The 22,262-nt window shown below is 34.3% G+C and overlaps 1 protein-coding gene across 5 annotated transcripts in view; it reads right to left on the bottom strand.

The window, feature by feature from the left end:
* LOC136030301 (zinc finger protein 628-like) overlaps window positions 1-22,262 on the bottom strand; it is a 271,742-nt gene that overhangs the window by 126,107 nt on the left and 123,373 nt on the right. For 4 of the 5 annotated variants that reach the window (XM_065709172.1, XM_065709174.1, XM_065709171.1 and 1 more), the window contains one exon: window positions 3,284-3,437. In XM_065709172.1, coding sequence (XP_065565244.1) covers window positions 3,284-3,430 — 147 coding nt within the window. In that variant the 5' untranslated portion in view covers window positions 3,431-3,437. Of the gene's footprint in view, window positions 1-3,283; window positions 3,438-8,765; window positions 8,975-22,262 lie in introns of those variants that run through there. The other variant, XM_065709173.1, reaches the window with a different exon arrangement.

Below are 22,262 nucleotides of genomic sequence, written 5' to 3'. Positions count from 1 at the left end.
CTCTCCAGCAAAAAAAAAATCTGTTTTTTTTTTATTCTTTAAGATCATTGCTTAACCAACAAAATTTTGGACTAAATATTATAGGGACAATAAGACACATTTTTTTGCAAGCTAAGCAAGCTAGCGAATGTCGAAACTAGTTGAAAAACCCTGGCATGTGGTGAGCACAAAAAATGTCAATTAAAGCAGCACTAAAACTTAAAATAGCTTTTTTATATCTTAACAACAGCAAAGCCTCAGCTAAAGATACCACTTCGTTATCCTGTACTCAGAGAAATTGCTCTCAAACATTGCCGAGGTAACAATGAGTAAGTAAATTGTGACCCATCCCTTTAATGCTTTCAAGTATGTGAAAGATTTTTGGATATTTTCATTGACCCCTTGCAAATTATTTTAAGCCGTCCGAAAGCTTTTTGATCATTTATGCAATTTGTTTCTATTATTTGTTAAATCGTATAGTTAATAGTATAATGTTGACAATTCACGAGATTTACATGGGGGGGGGGGGTAAAAATGAATTCTTCAATATCTAAGGGTGCAGATTTGTCGTTTTGTTCAATTTTCTTCAATGGGATTACAAATATAAGGCTTATCAATGAAAATGTATCCCTCAGGAAGTTATTTTTCAAAGTCTTGAGGAGTAATCTAGGTGGCACAGGTCCCCTACCTCCAAGTGAAGCCACTAGTGTATCGGTAGGAGGCCTGGGCACTAAGTTTTCATTTCATTAAGGATATAATCTACGATTTTAATTTCTAACAAGTAGTAGTATGTCAGCATTAGGTATTTATAGATATCAAGGGCTCTCCAAAACTTTTCTGATAAGGTTGAGGCTATTAAGTGACGTTTCAAGGGAAGTTCTTGTCCCTGGACCCTAAATATTTGGTGAAAGTTTGTATAGCTATTGGTCAGAGACATGCACACATATAGGAATTTCTTACGCTTAAGAGGGGGTTTAATTTGTGGAATGGGGGGGGGATTCGTCCAACCAGATATGAAACTATGAATAACATGAAAAATCCATGTGTAAGTAAATTTTAGCAACGCTGGGATTAAGTGCGAATTTGAATATGAGGCTGCACTACGTGTGTGTCTACCAGCCTGGTGTCCATAAGCACATGCATACCTCATTAAAATAGGATCCGTTCTTAATACACAAGTTTGGATATAACATTTCACTTGTATGTAAAAGAAAAGGCTATTCAACAGCAGTGATTTTAGATTAAGTAACTTTAATTTTCTACCCAAAATGCCATGGACGACTTTTCACGATAAAGATGAGGGCAAGATGCATTCGACAACCTCGAATCAAATAAAGCCAGTTCGTGTCTTTTTTAGAAGGATTGAAAGGAAGTCTAGGAATATCATTATCTATTTTCAGGGAAATGTTTCATTTGCGCATGCACTTTTATCAATGTTAAATGTTCCCTCCCTTCCTGACCCTTTCCCAAACTGTATTTCTGTCTGTTATTTTGAATGGTCTTAAAGGGATTGGGCCAGGAATGGTCCAGGGATTTCATATATTCAAAGACATATATATATATATATATATATATATATATATATATATATATATATATATATATATATATATATATATATATATAAATTTTAAACTTTTTTTTCTTTTTAATTCTCTTATAATTTTCTTTTAAAACAATGTAACTTGAAATAACGAAATTTTAGAGTGAATGTCAACCAAACATTTTTTTTCTATGTATGGAAAGCTGGGCGTGTAATTATTTACTTCCAGTGTAAATTCAACTGAGGTTATGTTTGGAACACTTTACTAAAAGCTAGATGTATGACTTTTCTTGGAGAGATCTGAAGCTAGGCTTACACTAACACAGCATTAACCGGATATACTGCAAAATCTGCCGCTGTAGACCCTCAGATTTTTGCTGGGTCCAATACGGTACAATATAATCAATCTGAAATTAAATGCATAAAAAGAAAGTGCAAAACAAAAACTTCAATAAAGAAAAGTCCTTCCCTGGAAAACAGTCCATTTAAAGTTTATCTGCAGATGTTCCATGTTTTAAATGAATCTACTTAAAATTCCAGGAGCGTTAGCAAAAATGGGATTTTTTATTTATTTAAAAAAGTGTCACGTACTCCATGGCACAAATTGAGGAGGGTGGATGATAATAAGTCAGTCAAGTAAGTGGTCAGACTCTACACATAAGACAACAGTACACACACAGTAATGATGTATTATGCAGTTAATTGTGCCAACAGTATTTTTGACTGTATTTAGAGATTCTTTATTGATTTTTATCAAATTAATCTAACTGCTTCTTACGAAAATATGCAAAGAATATACAAGTCTTAAATAGCCCTACTATGACCGTTTTCAAGCAACGGATTTTAGCTACTGCGATTATATCTTAATCATTTCCCAGCCCCCTTCTAAAATGAAAAAAAGAACTCTGTATTTGTGTCAAAAACGAGTTAAAGCTTCTGTTTGGACTTCTTCTTCGGCATTGAAAAACTAGAAAACTCTTGTGGCTTGCCTGACCCTAAAAAAAACCGGAATGGCACCTAAAGCACAAAAACTCCTAATACCAAATAAGAATTTTGTCATTGTTACGACATTTCTTATGTTTTTTAGCGTTCCAAAACTTGCGTTTTTTTAGTTTATGGTAATTCACTATTGATTAGTAGTCAGTTTTGTAGAAAAAAAATCATAAAGAACGAATTTCGTGTTAACAATTCAATAGTCTTCATTTCCAAAATGTTACATCTTCACTAATTGCCTTTGTTGCTATATAATTCAACCTTCATTGCTGCTTGAATTAGAAGCAAGACTGTATTATAGGCTAGTAGAGAGTATTGCCCCAATTTTGAACGACCTCCTCATAGTTTCTCTTTGTGATCTCTACAGGGATTTTTATCCTTAGAAATAGAATATCCTGTTTTAAGATTTTGCGCTACTACGAGCCTAGTGATCAACGTCAGAAAGAATTAGTGACACATCATAAAAAAGAAAACCAAGATTCTGGAAAAAAAAACACGGGCCTGATTTCACCTCCTTATTTAAGATCCATTGTTTGAGATAATGGGCCTCAATCTGAACTCTAAATTTTCCAAACGGTGCTAAATTTTGGGATACATTGTATGATTTCGTTGATATTTTGATTAAATATAGTTAATCAAAGCGGGTAAAAGTAGGCAATCAGCATAGATAGGTGACAGATTTGTTTTTCTAGCTTAGAATAGAATTATATCATCTACCGACGGGTTTCTAAGAGAAGAGGGATCCGACGGGAAAGAAAAGATCAATACCTGCAAATCATGAACTAGTTTTTCCATCATTGATGAATCTGGTAAAGTAGGTGGCATCGTGTTTCTTGGCATAGGCCACATTTCTGAGTCCGGCGGAGCAATGGGTAAGGGTGCACGTGCTGTTTGCACTGCTTGGACATCTGCCATAATATATCTACGGATACAACTATTAACAAACGATCACGGATTATATTGGTATAGTATCCACATTAGGCTTTTTTTCTTATCTAGTAACCCAAACAGGCTTCTGAAAACCGTTTATTTCTTTCTCAGATCTTAACCGCTCAGTTTTCTGTTTGTGGGTGGAGACATGCGAAATTTCGGAAAAAGCGCAAACTCCGGCCTTACTCTTTTCGGGAACCTTTCCTGCGCCGGCTAACACTTCCAAGCCTAAGTAAATCTAAAGAATTTCCACAAGAAAAGTAGAAACAGATGAATAATAAAATAAAACCAAAGCGTGGACAAAGTTGAAAACAGAGTAAAAAGCTTAAGTAAGTTGCAGCATCCAAACTAAAAAAAAGAGAAGAAAAAACACAAAGAAAGGAGAGTCTCGGTTATTGCAGAAAAAGCTTGCACAAATTCAAATTATTCTATTAACAGAATCTAATCTAATTTGACATACAAGTAAAATAAATGGTAAATATTTCCGTTTCATAGCAGATTACAACTATAATCTTATAGCAATTATCTGTTGATCTATGAAATTTCTTTTAGATGCTCCACAGACGTTTTTCCGATTTTTTATGCCACAAATGATATTGTTTGAAAACAGCTCGAACAATTAGAAGTCCGAATATTTACTTAAAAAAACATTATTAGCTGTTTGCATTTTTTTTTCTTTATCGAGAAAAATATTTTCTGTCTGACTGTGGTTTAAAAGTATGCAGTATAAAGTTTAGACTTACCACTCAACATCATTTTCTATTAGAAAGGTTTGTCAAATACTTTTCTGTTTCATTTTTATACCAAATTGTGTATAATTGGTGAGTTTGAAGTTAATAAAAGCAATCTATGTAGGATAACCAAGAAATCCAATTTTCTGAGAAACTAAATTAAAGATAGAAATAAAACTTGTAAGAAATTTTGAATACCTTTTTTTAATACTTGTAAGAAGATTTATACCTGTTGAACACAAATTTCGTTTATTTTCATTTTATTGGGCCCAACGAATTAGAAAAAATAAGGATAGACATTAGCTTAATCATAGAAAAAGCTTTTTGATATATCCAAAATCAATGCATATTATGTTGGAGTCCTTACATAATTTGTTATCTCTACTTTTTAAGGAAATTTTGGAACTTTAAGTACATACAGGGAATTTACTAAATAATGTCTAAGACTAGTCTGCTGGAGTTTGAGCTAGCCCTTAGTTGTTTAGGTTTAAAAACTTATGTTTGGATCCCTCCCATCAAGGGAAATACTATAGAAGAATCCTTCATAAAACCTAACTCCCACGCCCACCTTCCTCCACAAAAAAACATGGAAACAAAATAAAAATAGTTATATAATGTATTTACTTTTCGATAAGACAACTAAAAAAAGAAAAAAAATCCTAACAGTCAAACAAACAATATGACAGATACAAGTTTAAGCAGTTCTGTGACTTATGCTTTGCGTATGTTTGCTTCCATAATATTCCATGTAATAAGAAAAAAAATTAGACCTTTGTAAAAAAAAAAGTTAGACCAGTTTAACAAAAATTAGAGCACTGTAATGCCTGTGCACAGAGAGAAAGGGATAGGCACCAAGACTTTGTCGAAAATTGGTCTGAAGGACCCTTCCTCCTGGGAAGGCTAAAAAAATGCGGCATAAAATTTCTGGTATATTTTTTACTCCCTTCACCTCTCCACAGAAAATTGTCATTTCTTTGTTTGTGTTGCACTATGGAATATTTAATAAATATATTTGACATTTTAAAGATGCCTCAACATCTCCGTTCTTCAGTCCTTCCAAATTAAATTTTTCTCACACAAAATTTAACACATTATATATCTGCAGCTGGAATTATTTTAAAGAATGGAATAATTGTTATTGAACTGTAAAACAAAAAGAAAAAAGAAAAACAAAGGCATAACTATTTCTCACTGCCTAGTAATCTGTGTGAAAAAAAAAGTAATATAAAATATATTAACCTTTTACTTAATGATCAGAGGCTCGAAAAGAAATGAATTCCTTAAAGATAATGATATTCTGTTTTGACCGTAAGAAAAAGAAAAGGAAACGGATTTAATAGTCTATGCATGGTCTTTTCGTCTATGTAGTATTCTATAAAAGATGCAAACGAGGTGCACTTTTTGTGCTTTTAAAATAAATGAAATTGTTGTGGGCAATTATGCATTATCCAGATATCGATTTTTCACTCAATAGCATAAAAAGGAATTGATGTTGTAAGCACCTACCTGCGCAACCGATACGTTAGTTAATTCAAGAGTATCAAACAGTTCGTGGTAACGAACTGTAGTAAGGAGCGACCCGGCTCAATAGTAAGCGAAACTCTAAAAAACGGAATTTTGATGCTAAAAGATATATCAAAAGAATTGGATTTTTATACTGATTTTAAATATATAAGTTTCATCAAACTTAGTCTTTGTCATCAAAAGTTACAAGCCTGAGAAATTTTGCTTTATTTTGGAAAATAGGGGGTAACACCCCTTAAAAGTCATAGGATCTTAACGAAAATCACACCATCGAATTCAGCGTATCAGAGAACTCTATAGAAAAAATTTCAAGGTCCAATCTACAAAAATGTGGGATTTCGTATTTTTTGCCAGAAGACAAATCACGGGTGTGTGTTTATTTGTTCGTTTGTTCGTTTTTTTTTTTGTTTTTTTTTTTCCCAGGGATCATCGTATCGACCCAGTGGTCCTAGACTGTTGCAAGAGGGCTCATTCTAACGGAAATGAAAAGTTCTAGTGCCCTTTTTAAGTGACCAAAAAAATTGGAGGGCATCTAGGCCCCCTCCCACGCTCATTTTTTCCCAAAGTCAACGGATCAAAATTTTGACATTGCCATTTTGTTCCACATAGTCGAAAACCGCAATAAATATGTATTTGGGATGACTTACCTCCCCACACAGTCCCTGGGGGAGGGGCTGCAAGCTACAAACTTTGACCAATGTTTGCATACAGTAATGGTTATTGGGAAGTGTACCGACGTTTTCAGGGGGATTTTTTGGTTTGGGTGTGGGGTTCAGGATGGCTGGTACACAGGGGGGGCCTTCAGCCCCCCCCCCGAAACTTTGTCAAATGTTAAATTAGTCCATGGTTTATTGGGATTTCTAGCAAAAGTAGGATATTTATTAAGAATCTAGATACATGTGTATCCTCTTTTAAGTAATTAGCAATTGTGCTGTTATTTTTTTGTGAAAAAAGTTTGTTTTCCACCGCAAAATAGAATTATCCTTGATATTAGGGCTTTTATCCCCCCCCCCATTTCAGGATAAAGTACAGCTTTTAATGGATCAATTTTGGAAACTGTCCTTTTTAATTAAAATCTACGTTTTTGCAATAAAAGAACTACCCCCCACAGCATCCATATTGCACTGTTAACCCTAAAATTTTCCTTTCAGTGAGATATAATAGATTAATTACTGGTTCTAAATCGCTATGAACATAACCCGAGCCTAAAACGTACTTTTGAGGCTTCAGTCTTCTCCCCCCCCCCATCCGCTACAATACTACGGATTAAAGTTAGTCTGTATTTTCCGATATACGTGCTTTTTGCATTACTAAATAAAAAAAGTGCTACTTTATATCTGTTGTTTCAAAGGTTTTGCCCACCCCCTGAAAAAAAATCCTGCGTACGTGCCTGGGTTCAGGGGAGGGGGCTATATGGGAGGATCTTTCCTTGGAGGAATATTTCATGGGGGAAGAGAAATTCAATGAAAAGGGCGCAGGATTTTCTAGCATTACTATTAAAAAAAAAAAACAATGAAAAAGTTTTTTCAATTGAAAGTAAGGAGAAGCATTAATACTTAAAACGAACAGAGGTTATTACGCATATGAGGGGTTCTAAAAATACTTTGGCATAAAGAGCGAGGTATTTAGGAGGAAATAAATACTTCGCTCTTAATGCTAAATTATTTTTATTAATTTCAACTATTTATTCTACGGCCTTTCTGATTCAGGGGTCATTCTTAAAGAATTGGGACAAAACTTAAGATTTAGTGTGAAGAGCGAGGTATTAACGAGGAGACAAACCCCCTCACATATATAATCAAAATATAATAATATAAAAGTTTGTTATGTAAGTTAATTCTTAAGTTACGTGTATTTTTTACTAATAAAAACGTTCGTTACAAATTAAAAGTTCTAGTTGCCTTTTTAAGTAACAGAAAAATTGGAGGGCAACTAGGCCTCCTTCCCCACCCCTTATTTCTCAAAATCGTCTGATCAAAACTAAGAGAAAGCCATTTAGCAAAAAAAGAATTAATATGCAAATTTCATTTCAATAATTTATGTAGCCTACGGAGAGCCAAAATCAGAGATGTATTAATTCAAAAACTTTCAGAAATTAAATAAAAAAAACAAGTTTTTTGAAATGAAAGTAAGGAACGACATTAAAACTTAAAACGAACAGAAATTACTCCGTATATGAAAGGGGCTTTTCCTCCTCGACACCCCGCTCCTTGCGCTAAAGTTTGATTCTTTCTCGCAACTCTACTTTTTAAAACAATAAAAAACTTTAGCGTAAAGAGTGGGGCGTCGAGGAGGAAAAGCCCCTTTCATATACGGAGTAATTTCTGTTCGTTTTAAGTTTTAATGTCGCTCCTTACTTTCATTTCAAAAAACTTGTTTTTTTATTTAATGACTATCAAAGAATAAATGAAACACAAAATGAAAAATGTTAAACTAAATAACTACATCAATCACGATTAAATAAGGTATTAATATATATGAATAAATAAATCCTAAAACAATTAGTCATTGAAATGAATACTCCAGTCAAGCTTAAAACGAACAGAAATTATTCCAAACCGGAGTATGGCTTCTACCCCCCTGAAAATCTCAGCAGCTCAACATTTAACATTTTATTTAACAGTATATTTGTTATTTTCCTATATTATAATCATAAAAAATGTTAAAAATATATTTGGTTTTCAGTAAAGTGCAAATACGCAAAAGACTTTAGAAGGTTTACGTTAGGGAGGGGGAAGTAACCAAAATTCTTTTTAGAGTAGTATAATTTCTGTTCGATATTTTTATTGAAGAATACCTCTTTTTAGCGTTTTTATTTGAAGGAAATGATAAAAGAAAATTACCCCTATTTTATAAGAAACAAATTTTCCACCAGCCCCCCCCCCCAAAAAAAAAAGAAAGTTTGTAAGTTGGCACCCATAATCAATGAACACATTAAGTATATTATACAAATTTCCTTAAAGAATTTTGCCTATATGCATATAAAACCATTGAGTAAGTCGCCGCATTGAATTCACTGATGTATATTCATAGAACCCCCGATAAATATAAATCCCTAATAATACCTTTTCTCAGAGTTAAAGTATTCCTCACTCCAGGTGTATATCCTTTTCCTTTATTTCACTTCTTTCTCGCGTCTCAGATAGGACTAAAAATCCCCACGGACGGGCTGAGCTTTCCCGTGGGGGTCGCGCATTCGCACAAAAAAAAATTGTGGGCTGGACAAAACAGCCGATTACACTTCAAACAACCCCCTTCATTGGGCCTACTCGTCTAAAAGAAACTAATGTCGCTCTGGTGGATATGAATGGGTTTAAAAACCGCAAATTTGTGGATTTCTTTTTAACCATTTGCAAAATAGCGGGGAGGAGCAAAAAGAAGAAGGATGTGTAGATCTGAAGTTCGTAAGAAACAATACCCAGTTTGGCGGGTTTGCATTTGATTAGTCTGTCACAACAATTTATTTACGGCTACAAATTGCAGCGTTGCCTTTTTTTCTCTTATTCACAATCATAAAACAATTCACAAAATAAAACTTTTAAATTGGAAGCGGTAGCTGATTTAGTTGATATTTGGCACTCAATACCTGTAATATTACATAATTTCAGTATAATGAAAAACCAAAAGCTATTGGAGAATAATCAGTCCCTGTCCTAGAACTTTTCTTGATATCTGGTCCCTTTGAATTCCCATGGGACACCTAATCAACATTTAGAGGTACCCATTTTGTTCAGAATAGTAGAAAATATCAATAAATTTGCATCAAAGGAAGACATAACCCCCCTGGGATAAGGATCCCTGGGATAAGGGCCTTAAATTATGTGAAGTGTCAAATCAGGGATTATTTTCCTGGTAAAAATAATCTATCATCATTTTGCTGTGGGAAGGGAGAGGGATTAGGGCTCCAGTAATGAGCCACATAAACGTTTTCCTTGATAAAATTGAAAATTCCGGTCATAAGTTCTTGCCCCAAGGGGGCACTTATATAAAAAATTATTCAAAGGATCGGACCCTTTGAAATCGGTCCCTATTCTACCAAAGGAGGTTGGAAAAGTGTCGAATTTTTCTGGTTGGCCTGAAACTTTCGTGAAGCTTTGTCATGCAGAAGAAAAATAAAAAAACAGCTAAAAAAAAGGGCCAGAAAAGTGCCAAGACATTTTCCCCACCCATTTCAAATAGATTGCTATTTTGGAAGGGACTATATCCGATAGAAAATTGGAAGTTTTTGTGTCCTTTTTCAAGACCAAAAGCTGCTGGAGGACAATCTCGGTTATTTTTCTGCTATCCCTCCCTTCTCTAACCCGTATTGATATCGGATTAAATTTTTAGATATCTTGTTTTGTCCACAACTTTGAAATGTCCAATAAGTTTGCATTAGGGGTTAATTTCCCCGCAGCCCCAATGTTAAACTTTATCTTACTCTGCTATGGTAACTCATCCCCCAGAAACATAAGAAAGGAACTAAAATAAAATTTAAATATAAAAATAAATACTATAAGACGAAAAAACTAAATACCATAGTCCACCACTGGACTCTGGGGGGAGGGGTGCCATATCATCCCCAAAAGCAGAGTTATTAAGCTTTTGACCATGTTAAATCAAGTGTCTGTCCGAAATTTTGATTGGATGTCCTTGGGGACATAGGGGCATAGGGAGACATAAGATCATAGGGGGACATAGGGGGGATTTTAAGGGTGGGGGAGTTTTCCATCAAAAAGTTCGTGGTAACGAACTGTAGTAAGGAGCGACCCGGATCAATAGTAAACGAAACTCTAAAAAACGGAATTTCGACGCTAAAAGATATATCAAAAGAATTGGATTTTTATACCGATTTTAAATATATAAGTTTCATCAAATTTGGTCTTTGTCATCAAAAGTTACGAGCCTGAGAAAATTTTCCTTATTTTGGAAAATAGGGGAAACACCCCCTAAAAATCATAGGATCTTAACGAAAATCACACCATCGCATTCAGCGTATCAAAGAACCCTAGAGAACAAATTTCAAGGTCCAATCTACAAAAATGTGGGATTTCGTAATTTTTGCCAGAAGACAAATCACGGGTTTGTGTTTATTTGTTTGTTCGTTTTTTTTGTTTTCTTTTTTATCCCCAGGGGTCATCGTATCTACCAAGTGGTCCTAGAGTGTTGCAAGAGGGCTCATTCTAACGGAAATGAAAAGTTCTAGTGCCCTTTTTAAGTGACCAAAAAAATGGGAGGGTACCTAGGCCCCCTCCTACCCTCATTTTTTTCCCAAAGTCAACGGATCAAAATTTTGAGATAGTTATTTTGTTCCGCATAGTCGAAAACCAGAATAACTATGTCTTTGGGGATGACTTACCCCACTCCACAGTCCCTGGGGGAGGGGCTGCAAGTTACAAACTTTGACCAATGTTTACATACAGTAATGGTTATTGGGAAATGTACCGACGTTTTCAGGGGGATTTTTTTGGTTTGGGTGTGGGGTTTAGGGGAGGGGGCTATATGGGAAGATCTTTCCTTGGAGGAATATTTCATGGGGGAAGAGAAATTCAATGAAAAGGGCGCAAGATTTTTTAGAATTACTATAAAAAAAACAATGAAAATATAAACATGAAAAATTTTTTTCAATTGAAAGTAAGGAGAAGCATTAAAACTTAAAACGAACAGAGATTATTACGCATATGAGGGGTTCTAAAAATACTTTAGCAAAAAGAGCGAGGTATTTAGGAGGAGATAAATACTTCGCTCTTTATACTAAATTATTTTTAGTAATTTCAACTATTTATTCTACGGCCTTTCTGATCCAGGGGTCATTCTTAAAGAATTGGGACAAAACTTAAGATTTAGTGTGAAGAGCGAAGTATTAACGAGGGGACAAACCCCCTCATATATATAATCAAAAATATAAGAATATAAAAGTTTGTTACGTAAGTTAATTGTTAAGTTACGTATATTTTTTACTAATAAAAACGTTCGTTAAAAATTAAAAGTTCTAGTTGTCTTTTTAAGTAACCGAAAAATTGGAGGGCAACTAAGCCTCCTTCCCCACCCCTTATTTCTCAAAATTGTCTGATCAAAACTAAGAGAAAGCCATTTAGCCAAAAAAAGAATTAATATGCAAATTTCGTTTTAATAATTTATGTACGGAGAGCCAAAATCAGACATGGATTAATTCAAAAACTTTCAGAAATTAAATAAAAAAAAAGTTTTTTGAAATGAAAGTAAGGAGCGACAATAAAACTTAAAACGGACAGAAATTATTCCGAATATGAAAGGGGCTTTTCCTCTTCGACACCCCGCTCCTTGCACTAAAGTTTGATTCTTTCTCGCAACTCTACTTTTTAAAACAATAAAAAACTTTAGCGTAAAGAGCAGGGCGTCAGGGAGGAAAAGCCCCTTTCATATACGGAGTAATTTCTGTTCGTTTTAAGTTTTAATGTCACTCCTTACTTTCATTTCAAAAAACTTATTTTTTTTTTATTTAAGGCCGAAATAAGCCTAGCACCGAATAAGCCTAAGATGGATCTAGGGGGAGGGCAAAGTATGTTTTTATTTTGATATCCTCGGTACTTTAAATATTAATGTCATTCTTTAATTACGGGTGGAAAAAAATTAAGAAATAAAATGTTTTTCTATTTTATTTTTTTTACAATAAATGAATTGTAGGCTGCGCACCAATTAAACGGAATACTGAACCGGGTAGGTTTTCGGAAACTGTTAGATATTTATAAGGCTTCCAGATACTTTAAGCCAAATGACTGTTTCACAGCTTTTGGTCCTATTGCCTTCCAGTTAAGGGGAGCCACAATTCTAACTCTTTTACACAAAATGAAAGAAAATAGCAATTTATTGATGCATCATCTTTTTGGGAATGTCTTTTGGGAATGTCTAGGAAGATGTAAAACTAAATAAAAGAAGAACACTATGCATATCCAGATTCTCAAAACTTCGTCTGTGCAATATCTCAGGAACAGCTAAGAATATTTGGTTGCAAGGAGGTTGCTTAACAAGATCAAAAGAAACTATGTGTATCAAGGCGGTAAGAAAGGTACAACTGTAGTGCCTGTGGAACGGCAAAGGGTACTAAGGTTGAAATTTTCAGGGAATGTCAAGGGAACATTGATCTAATTAAAACGACACAAAGTGCATCACCGTTGTGATAATGGCGTGTATGTGATAACTGAGGAACAGTTAATGGTATTAAGTTGAAACTTTCAAAGAGAATTAAGGGGGATATTGAACTAAATCATAAAACACCGTGTGCACCCAGATTGTCACAAAGGTATGACTGCAATATATCAGGAATGGTTAATGTATAAAATTGAACCTCCTGGGAAATATTGAAAAGGATATTGAGCTAAATCAAAAGACACTATGTCTTTTGGTCGAATACCCTCAAAAGGGTATTCGTGCAATTTATCATGTACGGCTAAGGGTTTGAACTAAAGGCTTAAGGCACCCAGATGAAACTGTGATGGAATGTTGGAGAGGATAAATGTAGATGCTAAATTTTGACTTGATGGGATCAAGGGAAGCTCTTAAAGTAGCAAACAATTCTTAAGAAAATATGGTTGTATTAATTCTTATTGTGAAAAGTTCTTTATTTTTTCCCAGTCTGAATAAAATTTCAGCCCTTAAAGACAACTATTTTGAAGTTTATAAATCATGGGACCCTGAACTGAAAACAATTCTAATTGCTTTGATTCTTAAAATCCTTTTTTTTCATAGAAAATCAGAATAGAAATCCAAAAACTATGCAGTTTTTCAATTCATTGGTTTCAATCACATTCCTAGTACCCATCCAACCAAAATTCTGTACTACAACTATTATTTAAATTCATTGAAAACTTTGCCCAAAATATAAATAGCAAGCCAAAATCTTAGGAGATTAAAAGGAGATTAAATAAGAAAATACAATATTTTCAACTGAAAACAAGGAGCAACATTAAAACTTTAGAACATAAATTATTTTGTATATGAGGAAGCCTATCCCCTCGTCAGCCCGCGCTCTTTATGCTAAAGTCTTAAAGCTCTTTAAAAATGCTTCTCAATTAGAATCAACAGTCCTTGTGTTTGAGTAGTCTTTCTCAAAGAATTTTGACAAGATTTCAAACTTTAGCGCAACGAGTAAAGGTTGAGGAAGGGGCGACCCCAATCATATGCGTAATAGTTTATTTTCGTTCTAAGTTTTAGTGTTGCTCCTTATCTGAAGTTGAATAAACCTGTTTTTGTATTATTTCTTATCGTTTTTGAAATCATGCCAGGAAAAATCCTCCCTTTTAAAATTTGTTTTGGGAAATTCCCCCCTTAAAATTTCCTTGAAAATCCCTGAAACTTTCAAGAATGAATATCAAAATAGGGGGGCTTCATCCCAATAGAATTCTGTTTGTTTATTGGCCTTCAAAATTTCTTGTCACATTGCATTCACTGACTGTCCAATTATAAATTCCTAATCTACATTTATTAACATGAACGCTTTTTAATAATCCTCGTTAGTAATAGTGATTCTTATTCTGTTTTTCGTTAATCTGATAACAAATGAAAGATATCTGATAAATGTCTTAATAGCAAATATTTAGAGGCAGAGGTTGAGGACAAAATTCTTTCCCCCCCCCCCCCCCAACAGAGGCTGGATTGCGTCAGGAAACTAGAAAAGACATAACGAGAACAACAACTCTTGGCTCTCATTAAGATTGGCTGAAATCAGACAAACAACCCCGTTCTGATGAATGTACTAGTCTCGAGAGTCTCGAACATCCTTTTTCCTTCCCTCACCTGTGAGATGATTCACAGGCAAATTTGTTTAAGTCTTTTCTTGGGACCAAACCTCATACATGCGCACAAACTTTTTTGCATAATCTTAATTACAATTGTAAAAAATCATGCTTGAACTTTTTTTTTAATCAATTGAATTGCAATTTGGTGTTTCATGATATACTTTTCATATTCATCTCCTGGGAATCTAGAGGAAATAATAAGTTTCGATCTCAGCTTTTCGAAAGGATATTTCTATTTTCTGAATATTTTTACATCAAAAAATCCCACGAAGCTTACTTTCAGAGCTAAGACAGTTTCTTCTGTTTCTTTATTAGGCTAGAAAAGTTAAAGTATTTTCTGGAAAACAAATAGAAATTTCGCAAACTTCAAAGAAGCTTGTCTTCTCCGTTTGACATCCCCAAAATCTAAGAAAAAACTTTAAATATCCATCCCTTATTGCTACCTAACTACATGCCATGAATTATGATAACAGAAAAAAAGAAACTACGACATTAGTAATGTTGTAGTAGTGTTGTTCGCCAACACAATCTGTTCTAATTAACCACCATATTTTCTTTTCTGATTTGACACCTTAGTTAACTAACTTTAAAGAGGATTACATGCGAGTACGAAAATTATTATCCGCAATTTGGTTTACCACGACAATGTGGATCAATCACTATTTGCCGTATTTCACTCCCTTCTCCCCTATTATCCTTAATCCTCCGTTTTTCCCAATATCGTCAAAACACATAAGCCCGTTTGATCATAAGAAATCAACCTTCTTTTTAGAGCAAATCATTTTCCTCCCACTATTTGCCGAGTATTATACCACTGTTTATGATGATGACGAAACTACAAACCAAAATAATCCTCTAGTAATGCTCTTGGAGGGTAAAAATGATTAATATAGTAGATCTGTTAAACGATAAGTGAGAATAAAGTAAAAGAAAACACAATCGACTCAATTGGTCTTCATATTTACTAATTTAGAGTTTAAATTAATTTAGACTATAGAAAATGGATAAACCACATTTAAATCTCAAAACTTTCTCAAAAATCCCAATTAACTGAAAAAAAACTTCATTAAATTTTTAAAAGGAAAAGTTAGTATATTGCTCCATTGGAGCCATCCTTAAATACTTTCAATATGTTCAAGTAAAGGCAACATTAGCGCTACCTGCTTTGAAAGAAAGCCTAACTAGAAAAGTAATAGAACTGTGTCGCATTGGTATTTACAATGGAAAACAATTTTCAGAAGATAAACCAGCTCGACTCTTTGAAGCTACATTTTATTTATAAATAGCTTCATATCCACTAATTTCTTTTGTTATGTAATTGGAGCTAGATAACTTTGAAGACCACACCCTTTCCATGACGAACAGTTCAAAATAGGGATGAAACCTAATTGACAGTGTAACAAATATAAATTTTTTTAACTGGATATTTCAAACACATATACAATGTACATCATCAGCAGTAATTCTTTTACTGCTGATGATGTGTATATGTGTTCGAAATATCAAGTTAAAAATTTTTATTTTTGTCTCACTGTCAATTAAAAGGTTTCATCCCTATTTTGAACCGTTATATTTTCATTGTTGGAGCATTTAACCAAAATAATTGTTGCAGTTGTAGGTGAATACATCTGCACAAGCAATTTTTTGGAATTACCAATTTTTTGGTTCGAAATATCAAGTTAAAATTTTTTATATTTGTCTCACTGTCAATTAAAAAGTTTCATCCCTATTTTGAACCGTTATATTTTCATTGCTGGAGCATTTAACCAAAATAATTGTTGCAGTTGTAGGTGAATAGAGACAAGCAATTTTTAGGAATTACCAATTTTTTGGTTCGAAATGGGATTATAATCTTCAACAATATTCAAAATAGCATCAAGATGTTTTACACAGAAATAAATTGATAAAATACATAATATACTGAAAATCTATAGTAAAGACTCTAACACAAGAAAATCTAATTGCAATTTTTGTAAGTAGATCATTAAAACCTCAGGAGCAGCCCTGGTTCAAAATGACTTTTTGGTGATGATTTACCAGGGAAATACGCGATCCAAAGTCATTCGGTAATCTAAATAAGAAGTACCCGGAAATACAGAAGAAGGTAAATTGCTAGATGAGAGGCTTTTTGCTATCTTAGAAATGGTTACATTTGGAAATGAACCTTTCAAAAACGAATTCAGAGCCTAAATAACCTGGAAAGTAGTTTTCAAGCTCTTGTTTCTACTCATTTCCTATTTTTAAATCTTAAAAAATTGCACAGAAGACACATTTGTCCTCAGTCTTGGCTTGGTTCTGCTTTTCTTTAATTACAATTTAGAAAACAGAATTCTAATAATTTAAGTAGGACTTTGAGCAACATTAAAAGTCCTTTTCTTCAAATTCAAGACACAATTTTTCCAATTCTTTAAAACTTTACAAATCAGGTTTCAGCAATGTTATGAGGCCCAAAATCCTTTCCTTGGGCTTCTATGTACTAGCAACCTATTTCTTAAATTTTATTTTCATGACACAAACTTTGTGCAAGTTCATCAAATGCCAGTGCCTTTTTGAAGGGAAAAGGATAAGATAGATATATTTAAAGGACACGTCAGGTTATACCATGAGCTCTAGGAACAAATCTGAAAAATTCACTAACCTAACTCAACTCCTTTCAGAGGTACCAAAAAGCTTCTCATCAAGAATTTGTCAAATAAAACTTGTTTTATTTTTCTTAAAAAAAAATTCTTTGTACAATTCACACTTGGCTATTATGTTTAATGAAAAAATAACAAAACTGAAGACGAATGATACATTTTGCCACCCTGTCCTTTCCAAATACTTTACCAGCCATCAAACTCCTCCCCCTCCTTCCTATGCCCTCCAGCTTAGTGTTAAATGTAAGGAAAAGAGAGGTGCAAGAGAGTCGTGTAGCTGGAATCCAGTGTCTATTAAACCAAGTATTATGAGTATTAGCCTCTACGGATGCTCAAGAGAAATCTCTTACTTCTTTCAGAGGCAATTTGATATTTAAACCATGTTGAGAAAGTAAAAACACTTACTCAACCCATATCCTGAGAAACTAAAAAAAAGAAAAGAAATACTTAGCAGAAGCTGACGTGATAGAGCAGCTCAAGGTATCTGTTGACATGAGCATCAAACACTCAGCAAAAGCAATTATCCAGAAGGCTATCTTTAGACCCCTTTTTAGGGCATCTCGTCCATTTTATGTTGTGGAAAAGTATTCATATAGACACTAGTGTCATATCATCGTTGCGGAATGCACAATCGATCTTACCATTTAACAGAAGAAAAAAAAATAGACAGAGAGTTTGTGGATGGTAGAAACTAATTGACCATTTTTATGGCACTTGGTTTTAACCAAGTGACATATAGCAATCGCAAATTCTGTCGGTATGTCGGTCCAGGTTTTGCTACTTTAGGCACTTCCAGGTAAGCTAGGACGATGAAATGTGACAGGCGTATCAGGAACCAGACCAGACTAAATTAGAAATAGTCATTTTCCCGATTTGACCATCTGGGGAGGGTGGGGGCCCGTTAATTCAGAAAAAATAGAAAAATTGAAGCATTTTTAACTTACGAACGGTTGATCAGATCTTAATGAAATTAAATAGGAAAAAAACAAGTTTTTTCAACTGAAAGTAAGGAGCGACATTAAAACTTAAAATGAACAGAGATTACTTCGTATATGAAAGAGGCTGCTTCCTCATCAACGCCCCGCTCTTTACGCTAAGGTTTGACTCTTACTCTCAACTCTTCTTTTTAAAACAGTAACAAACTTTAGCGTAAAGAGCGGGGCGTTGATGAGGAAGCAGCCCCTTTCATATACGAAGTAATTTCTGTTCGTTTTAAGTTTTCATGTCGCTCCTTACTTTCAGTTGAAAAAATTTGTTTTTTTTTATTTAATTTCTGAACGTTTTTGAATCAATGCATGTTTTGATTTTGGCTCTCCGCAGAGGAATAATTAAAACGAAATTTGCATATTTTTTTTTTTTTGGCTAAATGGCTTTCTCATAATTTTGATCGAATAATTTTGATAAAAAAAAGAGCAGATGAGGAACCCTAATTGTCCTCCAATTTTTTGGTTAATTTAAAAGGTAACTAGAACTTATAATTTTTTACGAATCTTTTTATAAGTAAAAGATATAATTTTGTCCCAATTCATTACGAATGACCCCTGAATCTCAAAAGCCGTAGAATAAATAGTTGACATTACTAAAAATACTTTAGCGTAAAGATCGAGGTATTAGGAGGAGTTGAGCCCCTCATATGGGTAATAATTTCTGTTCGTTTTAAGTTTTAATGCTGCTCCTTACCTCCAGCTGAAAAAAACTTTTTAATATTTATTTTTTATTGTTTTTTTTAAGTAATGCTAGTAAATCCTGCCTCCCTTCGTGGAAATTTTCTTCCCCCATGACAAATTCCTCGATGGAAAGCTCCCCCAGCATATCCTCCTCTTCTCAACCCCTCCCCCCAACCAAAAAATCCTCCTGAAAACGCCTGTACACTTCCCAATAACCATTACTATATGTAAGCACTGGTCAAAATTTGTAACTTGTAGCCCCTCCCACGGGGACTGTGGGGGAGTAAGTCGTCCCCAAAAACATAGTTCTAAGGTTTTTTGACTACGTTGAATAAAATGGCTATCTCAAAATTTTTATCCGTTGACTTTGGGAAAATAATTAGCGTGGGAGGAGACCTAGGTGCCCTCCAATTTTTTCGCTCACTTAAAAATGGCACTAGAACTTTTCATTTCCGTTAGAATGAGCCCTCTTGCAACATTCTAGGACAACTGGGTCGATACGATCACCCCTGGGAAAAAACAAAAAAAAAACAAACAAAAAAAACGAACAAATAAACACGCATCCGTGATCTGCCTTCTGGCAAAAAATACAAAATTCCAGATTTTTGTAGATATGAGCTTGAAACTTCTACAGTAGGGTTCTGATACGCTGAATCTGACGGTGTAATTCTTGTTAAGATTCTATGACTTTTAGGGGGTGTTTCCCCCTATTTTCTAAAATAAGGCAAATTTTCTCAGGCTCGTAGCTTTTGATGGATAAGACTAAACTTGATGAAACTTATATATTTGAAATCAGCATCAAAATGCAATTCTTTTGATGTAGCTATTGGTATCAAAATTCCATTTTTTAGAGTTTTGGTTACTATTGAGCCGGGTCGCTCCTTACTACAGTTTGTTACCACGAACTGTTTGATTTGACGTTTGGAAGGTTAATTCTGAAAAATTAGAAAAAATGAGGTATTTTTAACTTACGAACGGGTGATCGGATCTCAATGAAATTGGATATTTAGAAGGATATCGTATCTTAAAGCTCATATTTTAAGTCCCAACCAGATCTGGTGACATTGGGGGGAGTTTGGGGTGGAGGAACCTAAAATCATGGAAAACGCTTAGATTGGAGGCATCGGGATGAAACTTGGTGGGAAAAATAAGCAGAAGTCTTAGATACGTGATTTACATAATTGGAACGGATCCATTCTTTTTTTTTGGGGGGGGGGGGTTAATTCTGAAAAATTAGAAAAAATTACCTATTTTAACTTACAAAGGAGTGATCGGATCTTCGTGAAACTTCCTATTTAAAAGGACCTCGTGTCTCAGATTTCTTATTTTAAATCTCAACCGGATCCAGCGTAATTGGGGGGGGGGCAGTTGAGGGGAACCGGAAATCTTAGAAAATACTTAAAGCGGTTAGATCAGGATAAAACTGGATGGGAAGAATGAAAACCTGTCTAAGACACGTGATTGACATAACCGGACTGGATCTGCTCTCTTTGGTGGAGTTGAGGTATTTGAGGTATTTGTGATTTACGAAAGGGTGACCAGATCTTAATGAAATTTGATATTTAGAAGGATCTTGCGCTTTATAGCTCTAATTTTGATCGACATTAAGCCTCTTATTTTCCTTTTAAATCAATCTATTGATTCATAGAATTTTGTTAGAGCTCATACCATATGATCTCTTGGCTCTTAGCTCTTCTTGCCTCGTCACAAGTGCCATATGAGCTCTTAGATCTTGTTTTTCAAGCAGTGGCTTAGCAATTCGTTTAAAACCATATGCACCTTAAAATCTCCATTTTTCCCAAACCAAAGCAGCAAAGATTATTTGGACAATGGTCGAGATTATATCTGTTGAATTATCTCTACATGAATTATCTCTACATGAAAACAATGGTCTTCGTTGCAGCAATACTTCAAACCTAGTAAAGAGTTTGTAATAACCGAAAGTTTAGAAAACGTTTTGAGAAAAAAGTTTCCAGAGAAAAATTTTTATTCAAAGGTGATTCAGGGGTGATAACTATTACACAGGATTAGCCTATTTTTTGCATGGATAGAACTGCTGCGTCTCTGTTTTTGTCTGTGTTTTTTCTTCCCGGAGAGATAGTGTTGTACTAACGGTCCTAGACCACTGGTAGAGGGTTCAATTGAACCAAAATTGCTATATCTAGTGAAATGGTGTTTTCTATCAATTTTTACCACTAAACATCAATTTCTGCCTAGAAAGGACTAAAATACCTTGAAATGACAAATCCAAGATAAAAAATCCATTTTCCATGGTTTAAAAACCCATACTGAAGGTTTTGAGCCCCACACTTCATCTTGAAAAACAAGTAAAATCGCGTTTTGTATGGTAAGAAATGATATTTGCCATGTGGTGCAAAAATGAAACTTTTTAGTGCCATATCTGGAGAAGGAAGGCTGGAAAATATCACTATTCTATTCCCAAGGGTTGATTTCCCTTAACTGGAGGTTTAGAGTCCCTTCTTTCGTATACATTTGCTCACAGCCCTCTGAGTAAGTGAAAACACCTTAGTAAATTTTGTTAATTTACTTATAAGAAAATGCAAGTAAATATTTTCTTATAAAAATATGTAATTTCTTTCCTAGGATTCCTTAGTATTACTATGTAATACTTCCTCTTTCCCTGTATTATTATACACGAGATGTTTCCTAAAAGCCAAGGCGTCAATTTAAATACCTATAAGGATGTGCATTTTCATATTTGCCTCATTTAAAGAGGATATTTGTCATTTCAGTTCTTTCCCATGGATTTTTAAGTCTTTTTTTTTAGCATTTCCAATAGATTTAAGCTTGTTAACTGAATTTGGCATACACGGGACCACGGTAGAACGGTTAATTGTACACAATCAGACTAAAATAGGTTCAAAAGATAGGTTCAACTGTGTGCAAATTTTCTTGTAGGCAAAGTTTGCTCCAGCCTTAACTTTGCTACTTGTTTTGGACCTCATAATCAACTAATTTGTAAATTAAGTTTAATGTTTAGCAAATAGACCAGCAGCCTTTTGTGAAAAGGTTTTCCTTTTTGAAAGTTAATTTCAACTTGCTTGCGTTCTAGTTTCCTTTTTGCAAGTTGATATCTCGGTCTATGTCAGTTAAAGATATTTAAAAGGAGAAAGCTCACTCGTCTGACAATTTCGGTAGCAGTCCCAGCCAAATCGTAAAAAGAAAAAAAAATCGTCCCATCATAAACCACATGGCGAAAATTATTTTAGTGGGAGAATGCATGACAAACAGTATTTTGTCAATTTGTAGTTCAATGAAATCCAGCCAAAAATACAACATCTAGTAGACAAAATGGACCAGATTGGTTCATATATACAGTCTTAAGAGAATCAAATCTTATAGGTTTATTGCACTTCATTATTTTTCCATATCAAAATTTATTACGATTATTCAGTGCCGTATCAAACTATTTTAATGATTCCAATCTTCTCAACCTGTTCGCTTTATGCACCAGCATCAGGCCGGGCGCTTGTGACCCCCTC

This window comes from Artemia franciscana, chromosome 8, assembly GCF_032884065.1.
Source record: "Artemia franciscana chromosome 8, ASM3288406v1, whole genome shotgun sequence".
Lineage (NCBI taxonomy): Eukaryota > Metazoa > Arthropoda > Branchiopoda > Anostraca > Artemiidae > Artemia > Artemia franciscana.
The sequence above is the reverse complement of the archived record's forward strand: the minus strand, read 5'-3'. Positions and strand labels throughout refer to the sequence as shown.